The following is a 14,345-nucleotide window of genomic DNA, read 5'->3' as shown; positions in this document are numbered from 1 at the left end:
CAAATGGTTTTGGAATGTGAAGTTGCTATAAATTGTGTTGTGGGGTGTTCCAGTGATTTTTAAGTTCATTGGCTATTTTGCTCTGTTAATTAACTAAAGTCATAATTTGCAAATTGGGTGACCATTTCAATAGCTAATAAATATGTTCAGGTATGTAAAACTGTTTCAGTATTGCCTAATTTTTTCAGCAGGTGATTTGCAGTGAACTATAGGAAGATCTGGCCAGTTTTTAAGGCAGTTCCAGCAAAGATTTTTCTCAGTTTTCCATGTCCAGACTTGTCTTTCATGGTTCTGAGTAGACCTATTATAGGCCTTACATGCTTTGTACCTTTTCTAGTCTTATTAACAACTTGGTAAGTTTCAGGTTACTCTCTTGTTGAAATATCCAACTTTTTTTTAGCTTCAAAAATTTCACTGACTATGGCATCCTAGTTAAATATAGGGAGTCTTTGTTTAGTGAGCACAATTGAGCCTGGTAACTCTGTTCCTAAGTGACATGGTTGCTAAGTGGAAAATCATGTGACCATAACCGTGCTTTCAATTTTACTTTAGCTTTCCCTTGTCCCCAATCTTCCACCCTTTGAAATATTCACCCTGGCATTGGGATAGTTAGCAAGAAGGGAATTGTTTGTATTTACATTCACTGGAGAGAAAGGGATTATAAGAAAGTAAACAGGCACACAATTGGGAATACACATCAGAAGGAATGCATTAGCTATTTGTCTAGCATGCTTGTAGCTCCTAGGTCAGTGATGGCGAAACTTTTAGAGACCGAGTGCCCAAAACCCACCCCCACCCCGCTCCGCCCCATCCTGCCCACTCTGCCTCCACCCTGCCCACCTGCAGGGCCACTCACCGCCTCCATGACCCACCGCAGATCGCCCAGGTGGTCCAACAGTGCCATGGTGGCCATGCCCTCCACCCACACCCTGCAGCATCATCTGTGTACAATGGAGTGCGAGGGCAGAGTCTTGTCCCAGCTGCCTGGCTCCTTGTGCTTGGCTGTGCTACTCTGTGTGGGCCACACTCGGGAGCAACTCTCCTCTGGGGGGCTGCTGATGAGTAGGGGGCCGTGGGGGAAGGCAGGGCTGGGCGACAGCATGTGTGCCCACAGAGAGGGCTCCGAGTGCCGCCTCTGGCACACGTGCCATAGGTTTGCCACCACTGTCCTAGGTGGTTGCTAGCACATTCCTTTTGCTGTGTGTTCCCCATTGTGTGCTTCTCACACTCTTGTATCCTTTTCTGTACAATCTCTCCAGTCTGCAAGGTGGGTGGAAGAAAAATTGTGATAATTTGACAGATACTGAAATTTGCCATTCTTGCTGTTGGTTCATTGCTGCTTTTTTAAACTGTGCAATAAATAGCCTAGCATTTAGCCTTATATACCACTTCATAGTGCTTTATAGCCCTCTCTAAGCGGTTAACAGAGTCAGCATATTGCCCCCAACAATCTGGGTCATCATTTTACCCACCTCGGAGGGGTGGAAGGCTGAGTCAACCTTGAGCCGGTCAGGATTGAACTCCTGGCAATGAGCAGTGAGTTAGTGAGTTAATACTGCATTCTAAACTCTGCACTGGTTATAGAAAATATTTAGAAATTGTTTTCCATTGCCAAAGTAAATATTATAGAGTACTAATTCAGAGTGTGCCCAAACCTATCATGTTAATTGTTTTCTAATTTTGAATGTATAAACAACAACACAAAATAATAAATATGCATTCCCATTTGTTGAAAGAAATTGAGTCCAAGCTTGTGTCAGCTTCTGTTCACTTAGAAATTCCCAGAAACATATATTTGACTAAGGATAATTAAAGCTTTGCCTGCAATTGTAAGGTATATTTTATTTTATTTATCTAATTTAAATAGCCACTCACCTTATCTCCCAGAGTCACCATATAAAGGAGATGAATGGCATAAAAATTTAATAAATAAATCTCACAAGCAAGTGACTCTGGGGGATATACTACAAAACTAAAATAATAAATATCTAAAATAATTATTATTAACAAATATTAAAGTACTAGAAAACAGGTACAGCAAAACTAATAAGGCAAAGGGAGTTTAATATTAATGGAACTACGATATGGTGGAATATTCAAAGAATTTTTAGAAGGAGGGTAAAATTTACCCCACAATTGTTTTTGTTAGATATCGTTACTGATTGTGATACTAAGGAGGTTATACTGATGTTAAATTTAATTACAGCTGCAAGGTTGTTAGTAGGGCAATATTGGAAGAAGGAATCTCTGCCTACCTTGCACGAGTGGTTTTTTAAAGTTTCTTATTTGGCAGAAATGGCAAAGATTTCGGCTTTCTTAAAGGACCAATCGCAAGAGAAGTTTTTTGCGGTATGGGAAAAATAGATAGATTTTATACAACATAAATTGGATATAAAAATATTACTTAGTTTTTCAATAACTTATATATAAATTTTAATATTTTATAGATTGTATCCCCTTTTTTTTCTTTTTTCTCTTTCCCTATATTTCCCATTTTTACTTTATCTTTTTATATCTCTTTTCTTCTTTCTTTTCTTTTTTATTCTTTTTCCTTTTAAGTTTTTTTTTCTTTTAATATTTATGTTTTTTCACTTATATATTATTGTTAATTATTCTATAAGTTGTTTATGTAATGTATTTTGATTTATCTATGGTCTATACTTTTTTAATTTTTTTTTTTTTAAGATTTGTAGAAATTCTAATTAAGCCTATATTCAGCTCTGGGAAGGTTGGGGGGATGGAGTGGGAGGGTTGGGGTGGGTTGGGTAGGGTTGGGTTTTTTTTCTTTTTTCTTTATTTGTAAAAATTTCAAAAATTTTCAATTAAAAAAAAAATATTAATGGAACTACCTCATTGTTTCACTCATCCCCTAGAGTCTCCAGGCCTCAGGGCAGTGTGTCTTTGTGTGTGTGTGTGTGTGTGTAGGGTTATGAAAAAGTAGAAGATGAATTTGCATAACTTCAAATAATGTCGGTGGAGATTCTCAGTCAACCAGGTCATAGCTGTCTCAAAGGTGCTTTTTCAAGAGGCAGCTGGACTGTTTTTTGTTTATTTTTTGTTTTGGGGATTTTTTTGTTGTTTTTGTTGCTTGTTGTTTTTTGAGGAAGAAGAAGCAGCCATTTTGTTCACAAGTGATGAATCTTCTTCAATGAGAAGCAAAATGTTTTCTTCTTCCTAGAAAAAACAGTCCAGTTGCCTTTTGAAAAAGCATCTTTGAGACGACTTTAAATACTGTTTAATAAAAATGGAAAATGGAAAAATTATAAACTATACAAATAATGATAGATGGTGAAGAGTATGTAGTCTATGCCAAGAAGGGAATGTTTATTGAAAAAAAAGCAAAATTGGCAGTATATAAGAGCAGGGTTTGGATGACCTTGTTGTATGGAAGAAAGAGTGGAACCTGTCAGCAGAATCTCAAAGCTATTTGAACTGCTGTGTAAATGGGATAGTAAGAACTGTGTGTGCTCCAATGAGAAAAGTCGAGAATGAATGTGGCTTGCATTCAAAAATGAACAATACAAAAGAGAAAGAGTCATATAACTGAAGTTGCACAAGTATATGAAGAAAGAGTGAATGGGCTGTGAGAAAGAGGAAGACAGAGAAAGCTGGGGTGTCACAAAAAAGACATTTAAAGAACAAGAGTCAGCACAGAAAACTGTCTTTAGATGTAATGGAAACAAGGATGGTTTGCAGAGAGGGAAATTTAAAGAGACGTACAGTACATGGAACAGTCTTGATAAAAGCTAGCTTCTGCTATATTTCCTTTCAGTTTTTTTTTTAAATGCACCCTTTATTTTCTTTCTCTTAGTAATTCTTCCTTCGTTTCTGCTACACATATCTGGTTGCTTTCCCCAAAAGGAATCTGATTGACGGATATCCATTTTAGTATCCATTCTCTACTATTTTATCTCTTCCTTATTTAATATATATGTTGTCAAGTATCAACAACTTTATGGCGACTCACTCAGTATTCCCCTGACTCGCTTCATATGATATTTTAGGCTCTTAAAATCTCAACTTTACTTTTCTTATTTAAAAAAAGGGGGGGGAACCTCTAAGCATGGGTTTAGAAGTAAAAAAAAAATCCAAAAGGTGCTTTTTCGAAAGGCAACTGGACTTGAACAGGCAACTTGAAGACATTTCACTTGTCATCCAAGAAGCTTCTTTAGTTCTGACTGGAGTTCAGAACTGAAGAAGCTTCTTGGATGAGAAGCAAAATGTCTTCAAGGAAAAACAAAGTCCAGTTGCCTTTTGAAAAAGTACCTTGGGGACAGCCATGACCTGGATGACTGAGAATCGCCATAGACAATTTAAAAAATCTTGTACTTTTTAAAAATATTATTTATTGTTTTATCATAAAAAGTGAAATACAAACAGAAAAACCAACCAAAATGAAACAAAACAAAAGCATACATTCCACATTAACAACAAAAAGAAAAGAAAAAAAATAGTGTACAAAAAAAGAGGAAAAACTAATCAAATATATTTAACATCTTGTACTTTTTTGATGTTTGAGCTTCAGAGGCCCAGGGCCATGCCATTCACTCCTGATCAACACTTCTTTATCTCTTTACTTGTTGGCTACATATATTTAGTAGACCTCTTTCTCTGCTTTGCCTTCTTTTATTTGCTCCTGGTTAGGCCTACTGTCCCTTATGTTACATCTTAAAAAAAAACAAAAAACAGCACATCACACAGTGCAACGTCTGGTGTTAAAAGATGTCCCTGCGAAGGTAACACACTCCTGTGTTAAATATGTCTGGAAATAACTCTCATTTCAGCATCTTTATTTCTATATTTCTGGGGGGGGGAAAATATTATGAACCAATTGCTAAACCAATGGTTCTTTCAGAAAGGAGGAATTGGGAACTGGACTCCAGTTTTATAAAATTGTTGATATACTTTGAGGCCTAAAATACCATCAATAAATCTATTTTTATTTATTTATTTATTTTATGTTCTATGTTTCTAGACCAGAGGTCCCCAACCTTTTGGGCACCAGGGACCGGTTATGTGGAGAGAGTTTTTTCCGCAGACCAGAAAGTGTATGGTTTTGTGTGCTGCCTGCATCCCACGGATGGGGCTTTGCTTGTTTGTGCGGCCCGGTTGCTGGCATGCCGCAGCCTGATACTGGTCCACGGACCGGGGGTTGGGGACCCCTGTTCTAGACCATCCATCTCCCTCAAGGAAGAGCTCTGGGCGGAGTACGTACTTCCAGTATGTTTACGGACTATATTTTTTGTTAAGTGTGAGTTGTCTATGCAGAGGGAGATAGTTGGTTCTCATCCTTTTGCCACATTGCCTTATATTAGGCCTGTTTTTCTGTTCAAATTGAGGGAGACTTAAAGGGTTTCTCTTTAGCTGTAACAGTGGTTTTAAAAATTATTATTATTTTTAAATGGTGCTCATCTTCTAGTTTTTGGAAGATGTTTCCTAATTGAGGACATGCCCCAAAAAACAGAACCCAAACCAGAAATATTATCGGATGATGCATTTGTAGGCTAGTCTTTTCATTCTGCAATCTGACATACCAACTTTAGTAGGTACATTATCTGATTTTTGACTGCTATAACATTTTAAAATCTAATACAGTAAATATATGTTGTCATTGTTACTCTCCCAGAGGGGTTTTTTTTTTTGAGGAAATAAATTAATGCTTACGAGATGTGCTTTTATTTGGAAATAAATAATTAAAGGTATTGATGAAATGCAGTGCATTTCAGCATTGAGCCATACTGTATATATATCCATGCTTAACAAGACAGATTTACACTTGCTGCCTGGCTCTTGTATTTGTACTCTTCTCTTATACATCTTCTACCCTACTGCAAATCCATCCATGAAGAAATCAGTGAAACTATGTTAATTCTTGTCTAAAGATTGATCCTTTCATTTAAGGTTATATATGACAGTTCAATCTAGAATTGTTATCAATATGAATTGTCTATTATAGGTAAAATAATCCAGTTTTTAAAGGTTCATACAAAGTTGTTCTCTTGCCTTTTTAGGTATATGGTTGTTCTCTTGCCTTTTTATGTATACACCAGCTACCTTTAGTAGACAATTGCAGATACACAATCTTTTCTACTTAACTTTGAGTAATCACAGAGTTGGCAGTAGGGATTTAGACTTCTATAGAAATCAGAAAAAAAATGTTTTCTTTTTCAAGTAATTTTATTACACTTATGCAAGATTTGATAAGGCATTGTAAAAATAGTGCAATGTGACTTGGCACTATTTGGTAGCCCTATGCAAAGTGACCTGGATTCATTTAGACAAAAGATTCCTGTTAAAGAGGCAACATGATTATTTTCATCAAAGTAAATATTTATTTCACTGACGCCTTTTATATGCCTCAGATCTTCTCACTGTCGCCTGCCTGTCACTTTCCCCAAACCAGAAGAAGCTTCTGTACAGGCAGTGCATCTGGGCAGAAGATTCTTTGGGCCACAGCCTGGTCATGATTGAGATGGATGTTCTCCAGTATGGCTCACCAAAGCTTGGAGCAAGGCATGCCAGGGAAGGAAGATAGCACATCCTTCACAGAAATCACAAAAGCTGAGGTGTATCTTCTTTAGCAGCATTTCCAAAGCTTTTGGCAAGCAGGTTGAAGGACGTGAAAAATGAATCTTCATTGTACTGACTAAAAGCTTTGCAAAGCAGACTGAAGGTAAAGCAAGATGAAGCACCTTCAAAGAAGTGCTTGCTTGCAGCTCTGTTGAAGAAAAGCACCTCTTTGAATATTTGCACATTTGTTCTCCTATTTAAAAGAATGTGATATGGTTATTTACAATGTAGTTAATAATACACTGTAGTCCAGGGGGTTGCTACTTTCTATGACTATTTGAAGAAAGCCCTGTTGTGATAGAAGTTAACAAAATCATTGGCACTAATCTGGAATCTCACCAATGGGAACTGCATTTCAATAAGAATATACATTTGATACCATGACTATTTTAGAATTGGAAACTGTAGGAATAATACCAATATATATATATAATTTGAAATAAATGTTATCTTAACAATACTGTATGCCCAGAAAAATCTGTCTTTTTTTTTAATATCATTTTGGTTTTGGCCTTCAATGTAGGCTTCCCACAGGCTTCTGAATGGCCATTGTGAGACACATAATGTGGGAACTTGAAAGTTTTTCTGTGTGATCCATCCAGGTAGTTTAGAGTTCTTTGTGAGGGAACAATGCAAAGCTCTTGGAGAAGAAGACTCAAATATGTATTTCAGTCTCTTGAGCAATTTGATGTCTTTACTACTCAGCTTAATATCTGAATAATGATATTAGAAAGAGTTTATTCTTGATGGAATTGAAAGATTGCACTAGAAAAGTCTTCTCCACTCTTGAAATCTCCAGATACCATGGCCAAAAGCTAATCGTGATTGGTCATTCTGAGTATTTAACATATCCAGATGGGTTGTGAACAGTGCATAATAGAATCTCAGGAGAACCAAGCTGTTTAACAGTTTGTAAATTAATCATTGTGTAGGTTATTCAGATATGAATCTACTTGTCTGTATGTATTTGTTTGTTTGTTTAGGAAAGCCTTAAAATATTTCTGTACAAGTGTGAAAGACCAGATATAGCAATTTACATTCCATTTACAACTTTGTAAAACATTGTAAACATGTCTACCTTATTATTCTGTGTGGAACAGCTTTAAAACGTTTATCCTATTTGTTTTATATATTTTAAAACTACAGTTCTGTTTTCACAAAGCCCTCAACTCTTCAGAAAGTTTTTTTCAGGGTACAATTTATTTGAGATAAATTTAAGGCTGACAAATATTCACTTGTGGAAAGAGAAGATGACAAGCAAACATTCTTAAGATAATTTAATTTCGGATGCAAGCAAAAGTTCACATTTTCCTATAATTCCTGTATATAGTTCATATTTTCTATAATGCATTGATGGCAGATATTGGGTAGTTTTATCTTAGAACATCTTTGTAGTTTAAATGTCAGATTAAATTGTAGGTAGGAGTCAAGAAGCACTTTGCCTAAATTATGTATGTGTAGTTTCTAACTGAACTGTACAATTGAATCAGCAATTATGCAATTGAATCCGATTAGGACAGGAATAGTTACTCTACTGCTCTTCTGGTGTTTTGGACCAATTTCCTTCAGTTTATACCCAGAACTAGTAATGACAAGAAATTATAGGAGTCTTTAACTTATTTGAAGGATACCACTTTGCTTACCATTGAGTTAGAGGCTCAGTACGGTACTTGTCAAAGGTCTCTTCGCTGAATCTCCTAAACAGATTTTATCTTAACACTCAATATGGAATGGGCATTGAGAAGCTTGTGAATAGGATTGGCTAATAATAATTCACTTATTTAATTATTTATTTGGCACTTATTATTCACCCAACTAATAATGAGCAATTGAATCTTGAATAGACTCATTGGAAAGCATTGTGTTTGGATTACTAAAAGACTTGATAATAAACAAATAATAAACAAATCTTTTGGTTTAGGAATAGCACAGGCTAATACTAAAATTTCTGCTTATTTATTTCTATAACTTCATTGCTCCTTCTTTGATTTAATCAGATTGATCACTGTGACCTATGCGATTGTATCAAAATCAATACAACATCTGATGTGATTATCATGACAAGGGCAATTGAAAAACATTATAGGTCACTGTAAACTCTTGGACTAAATGATTGTATTGGCAAATGAATTCAAGGTCATGGGAAATAAAGGAAAAAAACCTGGGAAATTGTGTTAGAATCTTGGGAAGCAAAACGATATTAAACTGCATTGAAATCATTTCATGAAAATAAGAGGGTTTTTAAACAATTGGGTAACATTAAAGTAGGAAAGTAAACACCTACACAGTCGGTAGCTTTGATTTGATATTCCATGCCATTGTTCACAGCTACTGTGAGAGAACAGAAATTATGATTTTCATAATTGCATTTGAGGGGTTGTTTTTTTTTGCTCCATTCCTTTATAGTAAAGATTTGTAGGCAGTGTGTTTACCAGTGAGTTGTTAAATAAATACTTCTATACAGTAGTATGTTTTCTGTTATTGGATTTCTGAAATCTGAGCTAGTACAAATCCCTCATGAATAGTGTTGAAAAATCTATTTGATAACTTCAAAAGGGTTACCTCAGCCCACAAGAAGCTGTATGCATATCCTAATTACAGGAATAATCTGATGCACTAAAAGCATTGCTTTATTTTGCAGAATCTTCCAATGCAACATTATTGACCAATGCAGAAAAAATTGCTACAATTACAACTACACATACTCCTCAACAAATGCCACAGGAGAACAGGTTAGTTTAATGATAACCCCCCCCCCCTTTAGAGTGGCTGTGCTGTCATGTTCATTCAATACTTCCCATGTATCTTCACTTCTATAAATTTGATCTTTTTTTTTTCTCCTTCTTTCCATTATTAATTTGAACAGAAACCATGCAAAGACAAAACAGGAATCCCAGTTTGATTTCAAAGCACCCACAGCCTCCCAGGTAAGGCTATTTGCTGCCCACAGTTTTAGTTTATTCGTTGCAGCTTGCTAATGTACAATATTCGTCCTTTCTCTGTATAAACTGTATGTATTTTACAATATTTATCATCTATCCATATCCTAGTGACTAATTTAATACATACTAATATAGTTCCTTCCCAAAAGATATTTATAATAGGCGGCAATGCATCAAAATGAAAGGAGGATACAGTATTGTACATAGCACAATATCTTTGGACTATGTTACCCATAATATGTCTGCAGAAATATAGTACACTTGTTGAATATATTTAGGTCTACTAGGAAATTATATTTTAAACTGTAAATTAATGAAATAAAACGCAGGACAGTGTATATATCCTGAATGGCTTTCTACGTATCCAAGCTTGTTACTTTGCCTTTGTACTATCAATTTTTGTAGAACTAATAGTTTTCCTATTCAGAGCAAATTTGCTGCAGGGAATATGTACAGAACATATTTATTTTTCTTCATAATTGATCAGAATGATTGCAGAACAGGAGAAAGTTTGTGAGGAGAAAAACTGAGACTCCTGCAAGATGGGGTGTTTATTCTTAAACACATCTGAGAAGAGCATGGCTATGGTCTGAGCTGCATTAGAAGAACAACATACGAAGATGTTATTCCTCTGTACCGGCTACACCTAGTCTGGCTACACTTGGAGTAATGTGTGTGATTCTGGGCACTGCATTCCCACAAGCATAGAGGGAATTCATAGGATGACAACAAGGACCTAGAGGTATTTCATAGGAAGGAAGGGTTGAAGAAACTTGGGATAATCAATCTGGAGGAAAGAAGAGTGAAAGGAGACATAATAGCCATGGACAGATACATAAGGAGAAACTGCAGGGATAATGGTCAAGAACTGTCCTCCATGGCCACAGAAACTAGGACCATAAATGATAAACATAAATGATAGGTTGAAAGGTTGATGTCAACGCTGCTAACATCGGATGTTTTTGCATTGACAATAAAGGGAAATGTAGCCATCTTTTACCTTTTGCTCTTAGAGTTAGATGATGCTGGGAGGGGGGATGTGAATGAGAGTCCAGCTAGACATAAGAACACTACACCTAGCGTGAGAAACAAGGTTATTGTAACCAGAGTTGATAAGGAATTGAAAGGGTGGAGAACTGGAGAGGAGGCCCGCACTTCAAGCTAATTGGAGAATGTGATTTATGACTGTTAATTGAAGTGGGGAATTGTGCTTTGATACTATGTGCTCAGGAGAGGGGAATTAAGTTTTTGGCTTTGTTTATGCCAGTGCCGATGTCATGCTACTCAAAATAAAGATTCTTTAAGGTAAACAATGCCTCAAAGTTCTTCTGAAGAGTTTCATCTGTCGGAACTATGATGTCAATCATTTGAGATAGTCCAGTCAAGAAACCAAAACCATGAGTTCTAACCCTACCTTTATTGTAATGTTACAATAACAGAATCTGGATTCAAATGCGTACACTGGTTCACAAGATTTTAAAGATTAACATTCAATTAGCACCAGAGGATTTTCTTTTGTGATTGTTGGATAAACAGTGGGAAAAAAGTTATGGAATTTTGTATATGATAACTGTAGCAATATTGTCGGTTGCACAAGATTCAGGCCTACCTGGAGGAATGCAATAGAGGAATGGTGGGTGAAGATGATGGAACTTGACAAAGTGGCTAAGTTGACTTTTTTGATCAGAGAAAAGAAAATATTTACAATGATTGCTGAGTGGAAACAACCTTATAAATTATATGTGTGAAACAGAAAAAAAATGAACTTATAATTTATGGTTTTGATGATTATACAGTATAGATAATAGAGTTATGTTATAACCATAGAGTAGAAGATAAATTTATAATTAAGATTGCTGTAAAGAAGATTGGAAATTACTTCATTGCATCTTTTTTTCTCTCTTCTATTTTTCTTTTACTTTTTTTGGTACATTCAGTTTCTCTTTGATTTCTTTCTTTTTCTTTTTTCTTTACCTTATATTGGTTTTATTAGGTTTTATCTTCCTTTTAAAAAACCTTTAATTCTTTTTTTAAAGTGTAGTTGTGTCTGATTCTCAGACACTACATGGAAAGGCCCTGAAGTTCTCTTGGCAAGATTTTTCAGAAGTGGTTTGCTATTTCCTCTTTCCTAAGGCTGAGAGAAAGGAACTAGTATCATGCCTCAATAGGAGCCTGAATTTGCGGTTGGAACGGGACCCTATGGAGGTTAAGGGAGAGGTATCTGTGGTTTCAGAGTAATGTGGGGAAGAGCAGGCCGAAGCAGGCCAGGACCCTTCAGGAGTGGGACAAAAGGAACAGGAGAGACAGAGTTCAGGCAATGAGCAAGGGCTGTCCCCACCTGATCCTAGAGCACGGAGAGTGGAGAGAAGAAGGGAACAACGCAGGCAGCCTCAACTACTCGCCCCTCTCCACAAGGCACACCTGAAGACTGAGATTTAAGAAGACACTGTGGGGAGAGGCATTTGTCAGGAACAAACGCTGATTCCTTGGTGTTTTGTGTGTGTTGTTGCTGATCTCTTGTTCTGTGACTTCTGCTTGGAAATCTTGAAACTGACCATTGGACTGGCTGACAACGTTGCTTGGATGTTTAAAGATCTCGGACTGTATTTTTGCTTCCCTTTTGAAACTGTGCAGGCAAGCGAGTATTCACACAGACTCGTTAGATTTATGATGTATGTGTCATTTCCTTGTTATCTCCCGTGGTCTTAAATAAAATCCTCTCCTAATCAGACTGTGTGTGAAACTACTTGCAGCCAGAGGCAGCTGAAGGTGTGTGTGTGTCTTCTTGTGTTTGGAGGCTTGCCAGAAACGTGGGAGCATTTGGGGAAAATTTGGAGCAATTAAAGGGCGGTTTGAATTGCCAGCTGACTGCATTGCGTTGGTGCTGTGCCCTGGGTCATCATAACTAGTCCAAGGTCACCCAGCTATCTTTGTGCCTAAGGCAAGACTAGAACTCGTAGTCTCTGGTTTCTAGCCTGATTCCTTAACCACTCCACCAAAGTGGCTCTCAATTAAAAAAAAAAGTTCCCTTCTCAGCCTTATGAGTAGTGTGTGTCTTCCCCAAACTCAGGTCCTCTACCGAAGGCCTAGGAGTTTGAGGCTTCTTCGTGATATCTTACCTATTCCTAGCACTTCACTCTTCTAAACAGAGAGCTCTGATGTTGTTCCTGGGATCACTTGGAGCCCCTCTCCCAGCTTAGGAGTCATGGCCTCCACCTTGGCCTTTATTATATGTTATAAAGTACACCCCCCTTCTCTGCCTTTATTTTCCAGAGAATAAGGGAACATCATTTCTGAGGTACTTTTTCCATCCCATCCTTTCGACTCAGGTTTCATTGATCAGAGCATTGTCTAGGCCAGGGGTTCCCAATCAGGGTTGCAAGACGATATTTTAGGGCAGTGGTTCTCAACCTTTTTAATGCCGCAACCCCCCAACCGGTCGTAAGTCGAGGACTATTCAACTGGTGCAGCACCGTTTGCAGAATGGGACTTTTGGCGGGCTCAGCAAAGCAGAGACAGCCTGGACAATTCCTATTGGCTTTTGAAAGCCAATAGAATTAGACTCTATTCAAGAGAGTCTATTTTATAAGAATAAAAGGGAGTAGCACAGCTAAGGAAAAGGGGGAAAAAATGGTGGACTGCATTGTTTGGCGACCCCCGTGAAATGGTCGTTCGACCCCAAATGGGGTCCCAACCCACAGGTTGAGAACCACTGTTTAGGGGGTGCGAAAACTTGAGTTTTCAAAATTATAGTGTGTATGCATAATTCGTTGCCGTTATTTTGAACTTTTGTAAGGGGTGCGAGAATATATCAGAAGCATTCTAGGGGTGCGGGGTATAGAAAAGGTTAGGAACCACTGGTCTAGGTTGTGGTTCTTCCTTCTGTCTCCCAAGGACAGAGAGGGCAGTCTGTCCCACAGAAAATTCATTGAGTGCTTTCTCAATTTGTCTCTACATGTATGCATGTGCTGTTACAACCGCCCAAAAATTGTGCTTCAAATTGGGTGGCCTCGCAAATCTTTTAAATCAATCAAATAAATACAATAAAAATACAGAGCAAATATGCTTTGCTGACAATGGTAGCACTAATGTAGTTTGTGTACACGCAGGCATACTAATTACTCAAACAATTGTACCAAAACTTTGGAAAGAAACAGCTGCTTTAGCACTTCTAAGTGGTCTTAACACAGATTTGAACAACTTAATTCAGGGGTCCCCAACCCCTGGGGGGCAGCCCAATCACCGGGGCCTGGCCTATTCGGAACCAGGCCAGGCACACCAGTCCATCATTCACACAGCCTGGTTCCCCTCTACCCCCTCCCCCCAGTGGGGCTGCCAAGCTGCAAAGGTTGGAGACAGCTGACTTAGTTAATGACTTTTTGGAGAATGCCAAGATGAACAATGCAATAAGAATTCTTTCTTTAAAAATGGAGCTATCTTGCCTTTGATATAAGAACTAAATTTAATTTTCAAGGAATAGATTAAAGGTAGTGGTTTGAAAATTAGGGCATTTTCAATTTTTTATGTCCTGTGTTCATTTTAATGTGATGTACTGGCCTGATCATTTGGACCAATGCTCTTCTGTCTTTGCATGTAAGTGATTTAAATCTTCTTGATGGTTAAGGTTGCAAATTGTATTTTATTACTTTCTTCTAGCCAGAACAAGATTTTTACACTGTGGAACTTGAAAGAGGAGCTAAAGGGTTTGGCTTCAGTCTACGAGGTGGCCGAGAGTATAACATGGATCTCTATGTCTTGCGGTTAGCAGAAGATGGCCCCGCTGAGAGATGTGGAAAAATGAGGGTATGTTACTAGTCCACATGAGCTACCATT

General features: G+C 37.4%; 1 protein-coding gene across 31 annotated transcripts in view; it reads left to right on the top strand.

Annotated features, from left to right (window-relative positions):
* MAGI1 (membrane associated guanylate kinase, WW and PDZ domain containing 1) overlaps positions 1–14,345 on the top strand; it is a 510,767-nt gene that overhangs the window by 488,534 nt on the left and 7,888 nt on the right. For all 31 annotated transcript variants that reach the window (XR_005554903.1, XM_039328720.1, XM_039328711.1 and 28 more), the window contains 3 exons: positions 9,212–9,302; positions 9,437–9,497; positions 14,169–14,315. Coding sequence is in view for 30 of the 31 variants with exons in the window: in XM_039328720.1 (XP_039184654.1) it covers positions 9,212–9,302; positions 9,437–9,497; positions 14,169–14,315 (299 nt within the window). In the remaining variant the exon portion in view is untranslated. The remainder of the gene's footprint in view (positions 1–9,211; positions 9,303–9,436; positions 9,498–14,168; positions 14,316–14,345) is intronic.

This window comes from Crotalus tigris, unplaced genomic scaffold (assembly GCF_016545835.1).
Source record: "Crotalus tigris isolate CLP2741 ecotype Arizona unplaced genomic scaffold, ASM1654583v1 scf7180000024383.4638030, whole genome shotgun sequence".
In the NCBI taxonomy this organism is placed as follows: domain Eukaryota; kingdom Metazoa; phylum Chordata; class Lepidosauria; order Squamata; family Viperidae; genus Crotalus; species Crotalus tigris.
Note: the sequence above shows the minus strand (reverse complement) of the source record. Positions and strands in the feature narration are given on the sequence as shown.